General features: G+C 39.3%; 1 protein-coding gene across 1 annotated transcript; it reads right to left on the bottom strand.

Moving 5' to 3' along the window:
* Positions 1 to 177: 177 nt before the first annotated feature.
* Positions 178 to 17322, bottom strand: kdm7aa (lysine (K)-specific demethylase 7Aa). Its single transcript, XM_079551871.1, has 18 exons — positions 17207 to 17322; positions 9225 to 9310; positions 8231 to 8348; positions 7993 to 8153; positions 6824 to 6965; positions 6538 to 6724; positions 6294 to 6456; positions 5663 to 5750; positions 5482 to 5588; positions 5313 to 5404; positions 3980 to 4066; positions 3622 to 3873; positions 3366 to 3499; positions 2549 to 2652; positions 2367 to 2458; positions 2153 to 2286; positions 1734 to 2083; positions 178 to 1648 (listed from the first exon to the last, which is right to left on the bottom strand). The coding sequence occupies exons 1-18, from the start codon at positions 17302 to 17304 to the stop codon at positions 1551 to 1553; spliced, it is 2493 nt and encodes an 830-aa protein (XP_079407997.1). The 5' UTR covers positions 17305 to 17322; the 3' UTR covers positions 178 to 1550.
* Positions 17323 to 20399: the final 3077 nt, after the last annotated feature.

The following is a 20399-nucleotide window of genomic DNA, read 5'->3' as shown; positions in this document are numbered from 1 at the left end:
CTTAAATCTTTCAAGTCTGTTCAAAGAGTACTCTTCAAGCTACTTGACATCAGTTTACTAAGGGTATACTTGAGTTAAAGCAACTCTGGTCTTGTGTTATTGAACAAATATTTCAAGTGTACAACAAATTACAGATGCAAATGCATTCTTAGTTTAGAAAGCTTGTTGAATTTTCCCCCAACACAAAATATGGCCTCAAACTCAAATTAAAGAAGCTGCTCCAAGTTTTCAATACTGAAAGGGTTGCACCCATAATGTGGCTGGTTATAAATCAAAGTTCATATCAATACCATCATACCCTGAGGTTGAATTTCTGTACATCTTTTTCAAGACTGACATCCTACTTTCAGCACCTGCATTACAAAAGGAAGAGACATTCACTCAAAATGTCCTTGGTCGTTCGATTCTTACATCAACTACTTTGGGAATAACCAGAGGCTCAGAAAGTCCTTTTGCTAAATGACATGTGGCACTGGTTAAGAATGCTGAGACGTATATATGAAAATGTACAATACTCCGGATCCACTCACCACAAACAGTCAGATAGCAGTGACTAAAAAGAAGAAATAAAACAGGATCTATAATAGTGACATGAGTCAAAGTAGAAGCAATACAAGACTGAACTCACTCAACAGACGGTGAACAAACATCCACATTTAGAAAAAGTATTAAAAGACCTCACAATTGGTTTGGGACAAAATATAATAAAATCTGTTTCCATAATAAATACATCATTCAGAATTTTCAGAGCAAATAAAACAGATCAAGGAAATAATAAATTAAAGGAATTTTTATCTAGTCATACTTACACACAATTCGCTGAAAAAAATATTGAAAAACTGCATCAAATTCCTTTTGCAGAAATAATCCTCACAATGTCTTAATGACAGTGCAGTTAAAAAAAAATTTGCACTCAATTCTGCAAGTCTGTATATGCACATTTAAATTTTTACAAATAAAAGTGAAAAACACACAAAGACCGTGGCGCACACAAGTGCTGCTGAAGTCTTTTCTCCAAGTCATTATTGCTGGTGTGATTGATATAAAATAAAGCACCATCAGTGACAAGTTCACCGTCTCATCTTTAGCACCTTGATTCTGGCGTCTGTGAAACACGCAGCTAGTGTACCCATTTGGCTTCTGCTTATCTTTGACTCATGCGTCAAGCAGAGAGCTACTATATAAAAAGAACCCCGAACCATTCGTTTGTGTTCGATTTTAAGTTGTTTTGCAGTCTTCAGTGAAACAAGCAGCTTTGTTTTTGAAACTCCGTCCACCTAAATGCCATCCCACGCTTCAGTCAGCATAACTTGCAACACAAAATGAATTCATTTATGAAGGCTCCTTTTTTTCCTTGTGTGCTTGTAACAAAGTCGTGCATTTGCTAGTTTTAAAAACAATACCCTGTCTCCAGCATGCACAGAAGTTTCATTTTTCAATTTCTTCCAATTATGATCACCGGGCAGTGTCTTTCTTTGCGCAGGGCAAAAGTAATCTGTATCAAACAAGAATAAATTTTTTTCCAAGAATGGTCCTCTTCGCACTTTGCCTCAAGAGTGTTGTACAAAGACCCTGTTCTGTCTGTTCAGTTTCAAAATCTTGCCAAGTCTCTGCTTGGCCGTGGCCATTCCTTTTTTAGGTCTCTTGCCTGGAAAAAAAATTAAAAAAATTATAATTACTTAAAAGGTTGCCTTAAAATGCACAACCATAAAAGCGAACGAATGGTGTCAAACCTTTTGTAGCCTGATTGCTTATGGGTGGGGGGTTAGGTGAGTGTCGCTTGGAGGGGTGTAGCGGGGGAGACATGGAGGGCTCACAGTACTGGTACTCTATATCTGGACTGGGCAGCCCTTGATTGTCCCAGGCCTCGCTGCTGCTGTTTCCTTGGCTGTCGATGAGGCTTTTGTTTCCCTGCAGACGGTCCTGCTCACAGTCCCTCTTTTCAAGCTGCAAGTGCTGACTCGGGCTGGGCCACCACGGCTCCTGGGATGACGCCACATTCTCCGTCTTGGAGCATAGGAGACCAGCCATAGACAGCATCCCCTGAATGGCTTCTTCCGTGCTGGGTGAGGTAGGATGTTCTCTGCAAATAGGCAAATCATATGTGCTCAGTTGGCTGTACAGTAAACATATGATGTCTGTAACTACCCACCGTTTGAGTGGTTTGTGTTGATGCCTGAGTTCAAGACCACACTGGTCAATCTTCTGCTCTGGTGAGGTTTGGGCCTCATCCTCCTCGGAACTGTCTGTATCCTCATCAGAAGAGGATAGAGGTGACACTTTACGCTGCTTGGTGAAAATAAAATTGAACCATGAAAAATAATACACACATAAATAGCTAGAGTCAAAAGAAAGACATTATTTACCCTTGTACAGAAGTAACTGTCAGACTCCACATCTGAAACGCTCGAGTGTCCTAAAGCTTCCCTGAGATTAACTGTGTCTTCTTTCAGACCATCTGACCAAGAAATGTAAAAGTTTGACAATGCATTGTGGTTGTTGTTGTGTGCATCTTTTTAAATGTTTGATTATGGATTGAATGACTTACCAAGTGTTGTTTTCTCACAAGAGTTGGTCTTTGGTGGACTTTGGCCAGTAGAGGCCGCTTCATCCTCCCTTTTGACTGGGCTGGTCCCCGGTTTTCTCAAATCTCTGTAATTTAAAACAGTTTATATTTTTATCATTTATCTTTGGGCCAACAGTGAAGTGTTGATGAATGAGTGTATCATTTCTCTGTCATTGTAAAGTAATCTTGTTTTTGATATGAAGGTATTTCTTGATTGATAAGATCCTAAATTCCATTGTCCACATGTACCTCAATTGAAAACGTTCATCCAGTGAATAAATTAATAAACGTGTACAATCTTTACACCAATGGGCCAAATAAAACCAAGGGCCAAGTTTCGCTCGCAGAGCCTACTTTAGGCACCCCTGCACATTACTTTAATTTTATAAATCTTTAACAATTTTATCTTTGGAACCATAATGTTATTGCCACAATCTGAAGCAACTTGGGCAAACTACAAATGCAGGTACACTGATTTCTATACTGTTGAAATGTCAATGTAATTACAGTGACTTTTTCAGTTTACTTTTTTAAATTTTCTTTCATATTATAGTATCTGCCTTTATCGTTTTTTTAAACTCATTTGTTTGTGTCTTTGCAGTGCCTGTTGTAAACCCAATGATCAAACAGTGTTCAGTGTTTTCCTTTGCAGTGTCTTACTTCTACTCTATGTGTGTAAGTTTAACTGAGTCCTAATAAAGAAAAAGGTGTTCAGAGTTTAGGGAAATATGTGCAATCAGTGTATGAGGAACATCGTCTAATCAATAGAGAAAAGCTGTAATAAGAATTCTTCCATTACCTGATTATTCTGCCATTAACAAACATTAACCGCAAGTGATTATCGTCCAACAACTCTGCAACAGCTGATGCAGATGCAGATGCTGTTGACACCTTGTTGAGCTTTCCATGGACCTTAGTACAGAATGCTGCATCCTGTGGAGAAAAATGCTTTTAGCATTTACTCTTAATCATTCATGAAGTACTGCTGTTAAACAGAAAATGTAACCTCTTCCGTTTTTAGCTTCAGTTAAATATGTAACAATTAGGACTCGTACCTCTTCAAGGGGGCCTACTTCCAGCCTCTTCAGCACCTCCTTGGTGTGCCGCTCCAAGATATCCAGGTTGGTGGGTATCTTTGGAGCTTGTTCCTGCTGCTCCCTCAGGCGTCGAGCTGCTCTTCTGGCTCGCCGGGCCTGACATAGCCTCTCAAGTGTGGCACGAGTAGATGGGCAACTGTTTGATCCAGATCCTACTCCACAAGTGCTTCCCTGAGATTTCACTGGCTTATGACCATTTACTGGATCCTCCTGAAAGTGAAAAATATTATGGACCTTAAGATCACATCTCCCCAACAATCCACAATCAATGATAACTATTTGTTTTGCATTCAAATTGTAATGTTTCTTTTCATACCTCTAGGTGGCGTATTTCCTTGGTGAGCTCTTTGATGAGATGGTTAGGCCTGATGTTGTCTGGTACTTCACTCGAGGGCTCAGTGACCTAGACAAGAACAGTGTTCATAAAATAAAAGGTCCTTATGCACATCCAAAGAACTGCCCCTGCACCACTCCCCCCTCAGACACAAAACCCCACCACGACTTAATCCAAGTATGGATTTTCAAATGGGGGCACTCTGGTCCTGTAGTTTGATTTTGTGTAGCTTTCCACTGAGAGCTCGGGAAAAGATTCTGAAATCTCAGTAAGATTTTCCTGGTTAAATGAAGGTTAAAAACCCACAATATACTAAAGGTATTTCATCGGCATCGGCGGTGTTAATTTTGACAACATATTTTAATTTAGTTTTAGTCTTAGTCTTTTAACGAAAATGTAATTCAATTTTAGTCTAGTTTTAGTCAACTAAAATTGCAAGTAAATTTAGTCGACTAAATTTACGACAAATTTAGTCGACTTTGCATTTATAATATTTGTTATAATCCTATTTAATCAAGGTCTTCTGCTTCATGGAGCAGCTCCCACATGAACAAAGCTCAGAGCTGTTCCTTTGGCAGTGAATGTACATGATCTGAGGCTCTTTCAGACTGTCAATAGAAGTTTGGATGAATTTAGTCTTATTTTAGTCGGCTACAATATCTGTACATTTTAGTAATAGTTTTAGTCTCATGAAAAACTTTTAATTTAGTTTTAGTCCAATTCTAGTCATCAAAAATATCACTTTGACTAAAATTAAGACTAAATACTTTAGTCGACGAATTTAACTCCGCCCATCGGTGAATCTGGTAATGAGTATTTGCATAGCCAATTTCTTTTTTTGTTGTGCAACTGAGCTGAAGATGTTTAGAATGAAACCAACTTTTAACAAGAAATGATTAGTAATACAGGAAATATGAATTCAGACCATGACATCAGCAGGTGGGAGAACATGTTTTTGGCATTTGAGAAGGACAAGAGGAGCCACGATTTAAGGTTACTCAAACTCTGCATTTATGAATGAAACAAAACAACCCCATTATCTTATCTTGTGGTTCAACACTGAGCCACAGTCAGGGTTCTCGCCAGCACAATTGAGCATAGGGGGATTTTCTGCTGTTTTTTCCTTTTTGAATCAATACTGGTTATTTCAAACACAGTAAAAGCACCTGCCCCTACGCTGTAAACAAAATCCTGACAAGAACCCTGACAATATAATTAGAACCTAAAAAGAAAACAGGAATTAAAGCTACACACAAAGATGATAATACATTTTTGATTTCAAACCAGTGTGAAACAAACGTATAGAAAGACTAACCTCTCTTTTCAACCACGTCTTTAATGCACCAATTAAAGCCTTAACTCCGTCTACCAGGTAGTTAGGAGGAGGACAACCGTCTTCTCTGAGCTCTGAACACACACATGTATATATATTTTTTCATTCATCACTTTCACAGTTAAAAATTCAAACCGCTAGATAAACATACCTTTAAGGGTTTCCAGAAGATTTTTCGCCACATACCAACAAATGGCCTCAAAGTAAGGGAACTTGAAAAGGTCTGGAGTTTTCAGACGCCGTTCCATTTCATAACACCTATAAAACATAGTTCTGCGTCATTACACAGAAATCAAACTCTACATTGTTTTATACAATTATGGTCTGCTTACCTAAGTTGCATGCCAATATTAAGATTGTGAAGGAAATTTCCTCCAAATGCCATGCAATCCTGAGACGTAAGAACAGCATGGATCCAGCCTGTAGAGGGCGCCACAACCAAACACATGGTGCAGATTAGCTTCAGATACTATAGACAAAAGGCTTTGACAGAAAGTTTTCTTCAATATGCTGATGATTGGATTGAATGGATTCACTCAGACCAAACTCATACTGAATGTATAAAGTTAAAATAATACATGCACAATGGGTGGAGGCAACGATTGTTAAAACTCTTGACAAAAAGCAGAGGCCAGTGTAGAAGGGGGTTCAGAATGGACAACTCTGACAATGCCTTGGCTGACTGACCTCCTCTGTGGCTGACCCCTCTTTAAATCCCATAGCTCCACACCCTCAAAACTTTTTTTTAAGAAAGATGCTACAGCTTGTTGAGAAAGAATGAAACCTAGACCGATTCAGGCTTTGTCCACAGGGTTTCAAGGGTCGTATGAATAAGTGTGTGACCGAACTACATAAATCATGCTTGTTATGGCGAATCAACAAATAAATCTTAAATCTTAAGTTAATGTTTGCTGGCACACATTCCACATGAAAACACTGAAATAAAAACACATGAGCCCAGACCTGTGGGGATGAGCAGAGTTGTTCCTTGGGGCACGACACACTTGTAACATTTGTCCACTTTGTCTCCAAAAAACACTTCACTTTGATTGGGTGAGGAGCTCCATGCTTCATAGAGTGCAAGGTTGTCCAGCGTGGGCTTAATCAAATAAAATATCTTCTCACCCTGGTAGGTGAAAAACAGAAAAAAGGTTTTACTTGCCACTTGTCACATTTGTGGTCATCGTCCTCCTTATTCTGCACTTACCCACAGAACATGGTACCAGACAGAAGTGCCCCCAAAGTCTATGTGGAAGTCTGTGTAGCTGTCTTTGACTCCCATGAGGCAGTACTTCTGGACAAACGGTTTAGGGAAGAAGGAGTCATCGGGCCAGTAGTTCTCTACCCAGGACATTTTCTGGGCAACATCAGGGACCTCTACCAACTTCGACATTCTTTAGAAACAACAAAAGGCATTGTTAATACTGGATTTTATAGCTATACAAATCCCTCCCACAAAAAAAAGGTTATATCTAAACACATTAATAACTTACTTTGTGTCTGAGAACTCCAGGCTGATGAGGTTCAGGACTTTAGGTCTATGGGGTTTGGTGTAATACTTGATGAACTCGCTGAGCTTCATCTTGCTGTCTGCCTGTCGCGCTACGTCAATCACATCAATAGATTTATCCCCACCTGTATTTGAACATTTTACACATGAACGTTTGCAAATGAAGAGGATGTACACGCATGCCTTTTGACATTGACTGAGAAAAAAAAGGGGTCATGCTGGGTCAGGCCATGTAGTACCTGCCAGAGGAAAGGGGATGGGTGATATCTTTAACCCACACGGATTTCATACAGTATTTAGTCATTCATTGCTTATCGCACCGTGATGAGGATTTGAGTTGGAAGCAGATCCTGTGCAAAAGTGAAGCAGCTGGTTGTTGTATTTTCCCTGCACCCTCCCAAACACCTTTTATTACCCCTGCTCTCCCACTCCCTCACACTCTGAGCCCAGCTGGCCAGCATCTGATGACAGCCAACAGCTGGAGCGAGAGCAGTCACGGAGGAGCCACAGAGGGTCCCAAAAAACTACAACAGTGCTTTATCAAACCCAAACAAATACATTAAATACGTGTCACTTGTGCCATTTAAAAAACAAAAACAAAAAAAACAACCCGAATTGGTTTGCAGTACAAGAATAATGTCCCATTGTGTCCCCCTTGTAAGAAATGTAACTCAATATGGCTGCTATCTGTGGCTAAAACACCTGTCTGGACAATAGAGAAAAAGCGAGATCGAGGATGTAATTTGAACTTGATAAAAAACGGCAGTGGGTTTAGTAATGGGCTTGTAATAGGAGCCGGATAGAGACAGGCCATTTCAATATAGAGGCTCAGTGGTCATCAAGAGGGCATTGAAAACCCAGCCATCACTCATTGAGGAGTCACTCAGCCATGCCCAGATGCCTGAGTGGGTAAAACACCATAAACATAGAAACCTGTTCACATAATGACATAAAGGTGGCGCCTGCTCAGATGTAGCTCACCGGTTTTGGTTGCATTTATCAGTTCTGTATAAAGACGGAGGATAGTGTATATTCCTATCAGATCTCACATCTTTCCCAAAGGGCCTAAGCTAATGTGCTCTCTGAACTCGATACCGCTGCTGCTAACCTCATGACCCTGCACAAAAAATGTGTGATAGGAGGACATCTTACCCACGTACTCCTCGACATCTTTGACGGAGAAAGTAGTTGGAGGTAGTTTCAGGCCCAAGCCCTCCATCTCCGTTACTGCGATGGGATAGTGGAAGCCGTGCCTCTCCAGGTAGCGTTGCGACACTTGCTCGCCCCTCATCCGCAACAAAATATCTTCACCACTATAAGAGAATTTCTCCATTTTAAAACGTAAGTTGTTGGTGATGCTTTTTGTAAAGTAATTTTGTAAAGTACATACTTGGCAAAGGCCCTGTTCTGCAGCTCTTTGACAAACACCGATGTGCCAGCTTGCACTGGTTTTGTTCCATCATTTGGCTCTGTATAATCGTGCCTGTGCCAGTTGTTCCGCTTTTTCACTGCAAACCACATTATTATGAGATTAATAGTCCATATAAATGACATGCATACGATATTCATTATTTAGCTCATCTAAAACTATCAGGAAAAGATCACGCCCTGTGCAAAAGCTTGTTTATAGCATTAATATTTCAACTTATTTCTGAAAAGTTATGTCAAACTTTTCCATGAGACACAGATGATTGTGAATCAAAGTGGCTCACTGGCTACACCTCCATTCAGTTAGTCTGTTAATGTGTGCCCTGAGGGTCAACCCTTCCCCCACAAACTACAACAGCCTTCAACACACTCTTTTTCCCCAAGACAGGGTTGACTGACAAGGGAAGAATTCTAAGTAATCCAAATGAGAAAGCTTAGCGATTGAGCACGACTATATCCTCACTGCAGTGGAGCCTGAGTAACACCGGAGCAATAGAAATGTAATGTAAAAGGGAACATCTGGGGTTTTTTTTTAAAATGCAGATGTGATGAACTAAAATAAAATGTCAATTTTACCTATGACAAATGCAATGTTGACTTATTACAAAAACGGCTACAAAAACATTTTGCATTATGTAAAAGTTGCTTAAGTTTACACTGTGTGTTTTGGTTCTTGAAACAATTATCAGATCCAACCACAAATAAGATTGACAAGTCAAGTCCTGTGGCTAAAACCAGTGTTCAATAAATCTGAAAACACTCTCTCCATTTCCAGCACCAGAATCCCATTAGATAAAGCTCATAGACCGAATGCTTTTAAATGGAAGTATGACATGTTCTTATGCTGTGGTTGTGTCTCAATATGGAGCTCATGGAAACCAAAATAGATTTTTTTGCTCCTTAAGAAAATAAAAAAACAAATGGTATGAAAGAACACAAGTAACAGCATTACTCACTTAAGGAGGGTCCAAGAACAACATCACAGTTTGGACAGTGGTAAACATCAATATCCACAGCCTGATGCTCTTCGACCTGCACACAGCTGAACACAAGAGGCACACAGTTAAAATAATTCACTCAATAATTTCAATGAACCCAAGTTTATTTTTGTGTTTTATTTAAAATTATTCAGAGTTTCATTTTCATAGGAGTCCTGGCCAGAGATTTGCATATCGACTCCCTGACTGGTCAGATTCGTGCTCACACCTGAAAGACACCTTCTGTAAAACCTCACTATCCTTATGGTCAGGTATACGGTTAGTTTGGATAAGTTTAAGTTAGCGTTGTCTTGTAGAAGTGGCGTCATGGTTGGAGCTCCACTTATCACTGGCTACTAATGGGGAAACTTGGGAAAAAAATATTGCGTCCTGGCGACACGTTTTTAGTGGAAGGGGAAACCGCAGCAGCTGGAGGAAACCTTTGTAGACACTGTGAGAAATGCAAACAGAAAGGCCGGAAATCAAACTAAACTAAAACATCTAAAGCAACTTCAAAACAGATTGTATTTTTTTTTTATTGTATTTTTCTAAGGTGTGAACGCGAGGCCTGGCCCATTAGAGTGTATTACACAATTTAACAGGGCTGATCTCTTGCAACACATGCTTTTCTGTGCTGCCAACAAGAACTCTGCACCAACAAAAGGCCTAACCCCGAGCACAAGTACAAGTCTACGCAACAGACAACCAGGCTGAAACACTTAATTTAATCTTTTTTCACAACAGTCTGCCCAAATTAAGCTCTCCTCACCTGCACAGCACACCAGATTGAGACCAATAGAAATGTGTCACCTCTATATCATTCAGTACGTTTACATGAAGTCTAATCCGACTAGGCCATACGACTCCGAGTCTACATGACAGCATTCGATCCGATAGACTTTGGGTCACGATTAAATTATAGATTAAAAGATTAAATTATATTTAGGCCTTGCCCAATCCACCTGAATTGTATTAGTCATGCATAATGCACGTTTCTTTTTTATCTAACATTTATGTTTTCTACAGTATTTTGACATAACAAATTAGTTCTACTACAGTACAGTTCATCGAGTTCTTGGTGACAGTCTCTGTAGTTCACTGCAGGAGTACAAATATTATATTGTCAGAATGTGTCAGTGCCACTAACTCATGTCAGCAGATGATGTGGACTGCTTCAAACCTATAGCTGCAAACTTTGTAGGTGCTGAGAGTTTGTTAAGGTGATCTTCAACTACTTTTGCTCCCCATTGTGTGTCGAGAAACTGTTGAACTCTTGCATTAAAACAACGCCACGCTCAGCGAGGTCGTCCACTGCCCTCAAACTGAGCAACATAGCCCCATTCAGCAGGAACTCTTCTGACAGGCCAAGGATCTCAAAAATATCCAACTTTTGTTCCTGTGTTTGTAGCTGTAATATCAAAGCACAGACCCTTGATGCAATTCCGCATTCCGCACTCATCCATGCTTTCCGTCACTGCCTGCGAGATGGTGAGTTTTGAGATTGAGAGCAGTTTCACCACATTCTGTTCCGAGACCAGAGTTGGAAGACGATCAACATGCTCTCGTCCAGGACCAGTGAAGTCGTCCACAATTTTGTCATCCCAGCGCAAGATCAGTGCAGTCCAGTCCATAGACTGTATATATAATGGACAGCTTCTGCTCACTCCTCCCCGTTAACCATAATGACCACGTTCGAGGGGGAAATCATGGCGGATTTACAGACTCCTCCTCCCCAGCTCTGACGAAGCATGTTCCTAAAAAGAGCATAAGGGCGGGATCTTCACTGTAGACTCAGCCCTTGCATGACGTATAGCTCGCGCTGCTCCAATGCTAACAGTCCGACCCTCATTAAGTACAAGATTTCTAATATTCTTCTTACGAAAACCAGCCTGGTTTCTTTAATTGTGACTAACCCAATGTTATCTCAGGAGGAATATCTAGCCTTAGAAAGTATTTAAAAATTAGTAACCAGGCGTTAAAGTTGGTTTTAACGTGTCTAAAGTTGAATGCTTTTCAATGGGGGACTAGCGGCGATATGGAGGTACTACGGCAATGGCGGCCTCTAGTGTCGTGGGCATAAAGTCTTGCCATTCCCCAAATCAGCCGTAGCAACGATGCGGTCTTGTCTATGCAGTCCTTGATGCGCATATTTTCACTATTGTGGTACTTGAACAACACCTTTAAGTTACACTTAATGACTCCCATTGCACTTTAAAAGTACCACTCTGTTGTCATTATTCATTCACGGGATACCCAGTCTACCCCAGGGGCGGGGTGGTTTACCACCGCTGACGGAAGTGAGGCTGTCAATCTGTGCCATCGGCCCCTACGACCACACACAAACCACTCGCGAATATTTTCTGGTCTCCTGTACATGTGTTTAGTTCGAACTTTCTAGCTGTGAAGCATGAACGCTAACCGCTGCGCCACCTCCTCGAGATGGAAGTTTCTAAGTTTTAAAATTCTCTTCTGTCCCTCCAACCAGCCGGACAGAACTTGCAAAACGTGTAACTCTTGCCATTGTCAAAATATTTGCAGTTCTTTCGCTGCCATCAAAGTGACAATGATAGAGCAACTAATATTTCGGCATATACATCGGCTATCGGCCTTTTCCACCCCTTTCTTATCGGTATTGGACCTGAAAAATTCACATGAGTCTAAAATGTATAAATAAGAACATGAATTGAATAAGAAAACCGCACATTTGGTGAATGTACTACTTAAGTATTTGGTCAGTGGTCCGCCAAGACAAGTCTCAGTCAGTAAACCAACTCACAATGTCTGAAGCCTTGTATGTACTGCTACAGACCCTGATGGTGATGGTAATAATGACTAGTGATTTGTTATTGTGTATCATTTCTCGCTCATACAGTTAAGTGAATTGACATTGTGTAGATAAAGGTCTGAACACACTTTTTTTTGTTGCTTTGATCCGGAGGAGATTGCAGGAAAATGTGAAGAAAATAAAGCCGGGGTCATCAGGAAGTGGTAGGTTTGTGTGAATACTGGCCCCACTGAGATCACCACACACAACACAGTAGTCCTACAATCTGCATTCATCCTCATACTGTTGCTATCGGGCTGTTCAGTACAGACAAGAGGCTAATTACAATAGGCCATGCAGCATGTTTTGAATACATGTAATATTTCAAGTACATATTTTTTAAATATTTTTGAAATGACTAAGATGACAAATGAAAGGGTTTTATTGGAATTATAATGAATTTGGTATTTAAATATAGATAGATTTAGGATAAAATGCAGCACATACAGTATCTGTTTATAGTTTATATGTTTGAAACGAGTCTCTCTTGCAAATGAGACTTTGAGTCTCTGGGACAAACCTGTATAAATAGAGGATAAAAAAGAGATAGTGTGGTGAGAAGTACAAAGGATAAATTGCACTGGTTAGTGGCTCTAACTCTGATTGTTGTTTCAACATGTAGCTAATGACTGCCAGAGAGCCCAGGCTGAGATGTTTGTTGCTAGGTTGATCTAGCCTGGCTGGCCACTTCCTTTCAGCACGAAAGGCGGCTGTGCAAACCAATCATAGTCACGTTAGTCACTGACGATGTCTGCAAACATGGAAAAGTTTGTCCCTCTCTGCTCCTCAGTGTTTTCGCTATGGATCATTTCTCTCCATCATTTTGACGGAGAGTGTCATAAAAAATCTGTAATGAGCTGTTTTTATCCGTCATGAATAAATCTATAATACACATATAGGCGACCTATTATTTATGTTAGGAAAAAATGCGAGATTTCAAAATAAATGGAGCTAAACTAAATATGAATTCTGAACAGAATTATGACACAAACTTTGCAACCGAAATGTATAAACTTGTGCATAAAAGTGTCAGAGGAGGACGAGCATCATCTGCTCATCAATGTCATGGCTCATATTACACTAATACAAATAGGAGATTATTATGTGCATTTTCTCAATTTTACCGCAATGCTTAAGAAATAGTATCATGCGTCTTTGAAGCGGCACTATCCGCCCGATCCGTCTGCTCTTTCCTTCACGCACCACACCTCTTCTCTCTCTCTCCACTCTCGGTCCTTTGTTTTTTTTTGACAGTGTGCTGGGAAAAAAATTACTTTTAAGATTCATGTTCAAATCGCAATACTGCATCACAAAAGCAAAGCTCTGGTGTTGCTCTAGAATGGAGCCGTATTGCATCGCCACAGATTGGGCTGGTGGATGTAAACAAGCTTGAAAACACATTTTTTTCCTGAAGAATCTAATATAATCATGGGATTCATGGGAATGGACTGAACACAACAAAACATAACATTTGTGCCCAGACATGAGTAACCTGTGCTCAACAGCTTTGCAGCAAGAGGACAGATCATTAGAATGATAATCCCATGGTGTGGATTTTGCAATAAGTTCTATATTGTGCACCCCCTGAAGTCCTATAACAGTAAAGCCCTGTTCAGATGTTGTCACAACACTGCTGCGATGAACAAGACTAACATCCCGTTGTGAATGAGGGAGATGTGCGCGCGTTTGGCCTGTGTCCCATAACAGCAGTCTGTGTCCACTTCCTCCACACCTCGGTCCTATGGGGCTGAGAGGGCTTACTCCTTACTCTGCACCCCGTGAGGGGTATATTGTCCCCAATGATCAGTGCACACACACAAAGGGTGAGTAGACTCTGCCATTATTTTAAGAACTAAATAACCACTCTGCATGAGGGACGATACACCCACATTAGAGAACCACAGCAGCTAGAACGCAGCACACCTGACTGTCCTTAATAAGGACCCCAAAGGAGAACTAGACGAGAGCTGCAAGATATGAAGGCACACATTTGGAAAGTAGTATCAAATACATTCAATGTTTTGTGCATTTTCAAAACATTTAAAAGGAGGAATTACCACTGATTGATTGAAAAAAAAAAAACAGTACCTAACCTAAGACGAACAAAGCCTATCTAAAGCTGTCATAGAAATAAAATGCCTTAAGGAATCCTAATTTATCCCGCGTCAAACTCATTCTGTGTTTAGACTGAAAATGATATAAACTATTGCTTTTCCAAAACTCCAGCAAAGAGAGCTGCTCACAATGCGATAGAGGTCTCTGTGTTGTCAAGTAGTAAACAACAAAGAGGGCCACTTTGTTTTTATGGGGCGTCGGGGAGCCCCAGGGGACTTATAACCACTTAATAGTTTTAGGTTCAGGTTGAGTTGCACTGAGCTGCTCTGACTGGGGCCCTGCTCACACATGTTTAGTTTAAGTTGTAACAGCCTCTATGGCTCAAGAAAAACTGCTGAGTCATCAGATTGGCTGCCTCAAGATACATTTTTGTGTTTTGATAGAAGCATAAAGATACAATTATATGATATGAATATCAAGGTACAATTGCAAAACGACCAACCATCTGCAACTTCTCTGACTGAATGTGAAACAAAAGTGTGAGTTTCGTTTTGGTCGACCCATTGACTTGCAACAAAACTTTAAACATTTAAAAAACACTGAAGTTAAAAAGATGATTTTAAATCCACAAACTTCAATATAGCATTTCATTCTTAAAGATTCTACAGAGCAACTTTATTAACATTTCAGCAAAAATATTTATGTATATTGGTAATCAATGTGTAATTTAATGAATAGTAACAATGTTACTATTCATGTTGACTTGACGTTAACATAAAGTCGTTCTGATCAATATTGTTAATTGATGCCAAAACTAATAGACCTCCCTGTCAAACAGGGCATTGTACACACCACTTAGCATATTAAGCATATAAAACAGACCTAAATCTGCAAAATGTGCCATTAATTAAGACACTCAAAAGAGAACAATGGGACTATACACCGACATCAAGAGGCCCGTGTGTGGAGGCCATTCATCTCGCTTTAGTTTGCACTGGGCAACATTGACGGATCATGCATTGAACTTGGCTCAGTTCACATCAATCACTTCCCCCGTCTCATCAGAGGGTCACCCCCACACACCACATCCAGCAGCAGACTGCAGGGTCTGAATCACATAATGTGATACAACAACCATCATTTGAATCTACTCTGCAAACAATGGAATAACAGCTTGGTGTATATTAATTAAGGATGGCTCCCTTAAACACTTTCAAAACAGGTTTTTCACTTCCAGACAGTACCGACAATTAAGCGACTTTTAACAACAAAAAACTTGCACAAGATCTTACAAACACATAATGGATAAGAGAGGTTATAACACTTTCTCTGGTTGTGAAATATGTGTCCTGCAGATTATCTTTTGATACACTACAGGCACATTAATCACTTCTACCAGATGACAAGCAAACATTACACAGTGCAACCAATATCATCATGACTTTTGACAACAAATGAGTTTTGTAGGTTCAATGTCAGGATTGAAGGTAGTTCTGCTTCATCATATGGCCATTTAATAACCCATAGGATGAATGTTTAAAACACTTTTTAGATTTTGTGAAGACCCTGTAACTATGCACTTCATTTATCACTTTACCAACAAACAGTCTTCATCAGAGAGGAGCTATTGAGAACATTTTACTAATATGTTTTCTTAAACAACAGTTGGTGAACACAAATCAGTGAAAAACTGTGAGGAAAAAAGTCTTCAGCAAAAAGCAGACCGTTCTTAATACTAAAACATCCCAACAAGCAGAAGCTCTAAGCTGTTAAACCGCTGCACTTGTCCAAAGCATGTGCCGGTCTTCCTGGCCTGCCTCGTGGGAAAGAGGCTGGAAATGTCCGTTTCTGGAGCTGCGTATCTGCTTATTAGTCATCAAATGGGGAAGCTCCAACATTTGTTCCTTTTCCTGTCGGCACGTGACACGCAGCCAGTCTTTCCTGGCTCTAATATGCTACAAATTCTGGCTGCAGATTTATTTTGGCAGCACCCTGTGGTTATGCAATTGCTTCCGTCACGTCAACATGAACGAAACAGATGATGTGTTCAGTAACTGTGGACGGGCTCCCACACAATCTGACATCACCAACCTCCGGCCACTGGTGTGACGATGTTAGTGTGGTAACAAGATGTCAAGAACAACAAAATCCTTGCCAGCCGTTTAACAGCCTACAAGCAAAATCAATTACAATTTCAACATTTGAAGAGTACACAATCTAAGAACCAGGCCTTTAGAAAACATAAAAAATGAAATATACAAAAAACGGTGTCTGTAGGTGTCCATAAAGTTAAAGTAGAAATAAACTGGCACCTTCAAACTACTTAGTTCCCAGAGCCGACGCTAGGGGTCCCTGGCCATGTGCCTCTTTTGCTTGGAAGGGTATTTAATGTCTCTGGCCGTGAATCAAGACAGGCTCTCAAAATCACAACATGCTGCCACCTCGTTTCGCTTTCAGTAAAGAAAATATACATCTATATAACTACAAAAGTCTGTGTTTTTTGATTGTTTGTGTTTGTTTTTTTTTGCCAAAACTGTACGACATGTAGAGTTACAGATTACCTCGAATAACCCAAACTGCGAGCCATGGGACGGGGTTGAACAAGTCTTGTTGATACAAATCCGATTGTCATTTTACATTTAAATCTTAACTTTAATCGTACATATAACGCATTTATAACGGAGTCTAAGTGCCGACACAGACTCACGATTTAATCCACCACGACCCCCTAGCACTGGCACGACGACTCGGCAGTCCTCACAAACCTGCATTTAGCACATAAATATTGTTTACATCGCTCCTAGTTAGTCAGTCGGCCCGACAACAGCTAATCCAGATTGTGGTAATGTTTGTGTTTTCATCTTGGCAAATAAGCACGGGAGTTAAATCAGCATTATTTCAGACGACTACACTTTCTTAGTGTTGTCAATAGACGCTTTAAATCCCGTCGCCCACCGCTAGCATGTTAGCTAAGTTAGCTGCCAGTCAACAACGTTAAAGGCCGTCGCGTTTCCACTATAAACTTCGCCTGTTTTATAATAACAATATACAGCACATTTAGTGGACAAATGGACCTACGCACCTGCCATGGAACCAGTCTTTACAGATGTCACACTCGATCATAAACCGGCTTACATCGTAAGGCTGCCGGCAGACACAGTACAGCGGGGCCGCCGCCATCTTCCTACTGTCCCCAAACAACGCACTAACGCAGGAATGAAGCGGGGCGGGGATTTCACCGAGCGGCCGCAAATAGCCGAACCTCGCCGAAAACAAGCGAAAGCCATGCCATAGATGTAGAAAAAAGCTTTGGCAAAACCCACTGCTGGCGTCACTTTATTCACTATTATTTCCATCCTTGGTGAGTGAGCCTGCATCAAATATGGGCCAACTATGGCAATGGCAACTTTATTTATAATTTTATTTAGAATGCACTTTAAAACAACTAAGTTGACCAAACTGCTAAAAAAGGTAAAACACAAGTTAAAAACAACACAATATTTTTTTTAAAAAGGCGTCACATGCAAATGAATAAAATCTGGCAAAATGTCAAAAATACCTTTGTTTTTAAATCAAAAGAGATTTATAAACAGATACAGAAGAAGATTTTCCTCATTCCACAATTTTGGTGCAGCCACCTTATGGAAGCATTGGTATTAGCTGTCTTCTGTAATCTTGTATGTATTTTTTTTATGTGAGTCTTGTCTTTTTGTATGTTTTGTTTGTATGTTTTGTTTGTATGTTTGTATGTATGTATGTATGTATGTATGTATGTATGTATGTATGTATGTATGTATGTATGTATGTATGTATGTATGTATGTATGTATGTATGTATGTGTCTTTTTATGCTGTGGACCTAGAGTCTGAATTAAGAATGATGATGATGATGATGATGATGATGATGATGATGATGATGATGATGATGAAACATTGGCTCAAAAGAACGCTTTTCCTCTTCCAAATGAATACTTTTATTAACATTGTCGTTATCATTATGATGATGATGATGATGATTATTATTATTTTTTTTATTATTATTATTATTATTATTATTATTATTATTATTATTATCATTATTATCATTATTATCATTATCATTATCATTATTATTATTATTATTATTATTATCATTATTATTATTATTATTATTATTATTATTATTATTATTATCATTATTATCATTATTATCATTATCATTATCATTATTATTATTATTATTATTATTATCATTATTATTATTATTATTATTATTATTATTATTATTATTATTATTATTATTATTATTACTACTATTATTGTTGCTATTATTATTATTATTATTATATATTATTACCTCAGCATTTGAGCTGGTTCGTTCACCAGGGGCCAACCAGCTCCCTCAGGATTGGCTCCGGTCTTCAGCCAAGGACTCTTCAAACTATGCCGGTCATCCCTAACAGCATCGTCTTTTGCATTTCTTTGGCACTGACTCAGCAAAGGGAGTTTATCCAGTTGCTCTTGGAGCCCTTTCTTGACAGTTCCTAAAGCTCCGAATACTATTGGCATAACTCGAGTTTTGGTGTTTCACATACACTTGATTTCAATCTCCATTATGATGATGATGATGACGATGATTGTTGTTGTTATTATCATCCTTATCATTATCATTATTATTATTATTATTATTATTATTATTATTATTATTATTATTATTATTATTATTATTATTATTATTATTATTATCATCATCATCATCATCATCATCATCATCATCATCATCATCATCATCATCATCATCATCATCATCATCATCATTATTATTATTATTATTATTATTATTATTATTATCATCATCTATTATCATCATCATCATCATTATTTTCATTTTTATTTTATGCATAAAACATAAACTACATGCCAGTAGAACCAAATACAGTCGTACCCCTGGTATGTCTCCATGGAGCATGTCTGACATGCCCTACGTGCTTGTGTGGTGAATAGCAATGGGACCACCGACCCACAGCCTGATCTGTGAGCTGACAGCACCCATCCCCCCATTCACCCATCTGTGCAGCTCTGCATAGGCAAACAGGACAGGCGCATGCAGAGTCTCACTGCACATAAAGGGCACATGTGAATCAGTGAGTTCATCTTCAAAACTATGATTTGTCTGGGGCAGCTTCTATGTGGACAAGAGTGCATACTGCATACAGTTGAGCATAGATTGTATCTCAATGGGCAGAGCAATCCCTCACTGCAGAATAAACAACAACAGAAGTAATGATAATAATAATAATAATAATAATAATAATAATAATAATAATAATAATAATAATAATAATAATAATAATAATAATAATAATAATAATAATAATAATAATAATAATAAAGCAGCTGCCTATGTCCACTGGAAAATCTTCCAAGTTAAAGCCAATAATCCAGACAGACAAATCAAAGACAGAAAGAAAAATGAATGCACATTGACTGAGATCGCAATTTACCAGAATTCTCCTTTAAAAAAACAAAACAAAAGTAGAAAGTTGATAAGGAGGCGGATAAATGTCAGGTCAGAATTACCAGAAATTCCCATCCCTCAAAAGTACAATATTCAATTCAAACACTAATAGTAATAAAACACCACAGCAAATGAATCACAGGCATTTAAAAATAAGACTTTTCAAACGTCAAACGTGGGTCAACCAAAGTAACCCTCACTGTCAATGCGTTGGCGCCCTCTGCCGAGTACTGACAGAATTGCATGACTAATTGTTGCGCGTTCACCATCGAGAGCGCGCACGTTTTATTGCGCACACACTGACGTTGCCTTTCCTCTTTCATCTAAACAGGGAAGTCCAGCCCTGGCTTATGGTCTGGCATCAGTCTGGCATCATGGAAGCATTTTTGGCATGAGGCTTGATTATATTCTGTGTCAGAACAACATGGACACTCACATGCTGTGTGTCTTCATCAGGACTTCATCTGTTTTTTAACTATGACAGAAGGTACGATTCCTTATTATTGCCGTATGTTATTATGACGCTTGTTCAGGCGTGTGTGGTGGTGGTGTACAATATTTTTGTAAGCATTTTGTAGTCTACCGAACTGCTGCGGAATGCCTCTTTCAGCTATTCATTTGTGTCTTGTGTTATGCCTTTGGCTTTGCATACTGATGGGTATGTTTTAGATTTCCTTAGATTGACATCATTATAGCAGGTGGTTGCTTGGTACCTATATCGTATTGCATTATGTGTACTACAGACCGCAATGTTACTTAGCCCAACCTTTTTTTGGTTT

This window comes from Gobius niger, assembly GCF_951799975.1.
Source record: "Gobius niger genome assembly, chromosome: 2".
Taxonomy (NCBI): domain Eukaryota; kingdom Metazoa; phylum Chordata; class Actinopteri; order Gobiiformes; family Gobiidae; genus Gobius; species Gobius niger.
Note: the sequence above shows the minus strand (reverse complement) of the source record. Positions and strands in the feature narration are given on the sequence as shown.

What these genes read in the sequence shown, in the direction of transcription:
- kdm7aa (XM_079551871.1), bottom strand. Translation starts at nt 17,304, where the DNA reads ATGGCGGCGGCCCCGCTGTACTGTGTCTGCCGGCAGCCTTACGATGTA. An exon ending in CTGGAGTTCTCAGACACAAA is followed by an intron (nt 6,725 to 6,823) that starts GTAAGTTATTAA and finishes TTGTTTCTAAAG; the next exon opens with AATGTCGAAGTTGGTAGAGG. An exon ending in AACTCTGCTCATCCCCACAG is followed by an intron (nt 5,751 to 6,293) that starts GTCTGGGCTCAT and finishes CGCCCTCTACAG; the next exon opens with GCTGGATCCATGCTGTTCTT.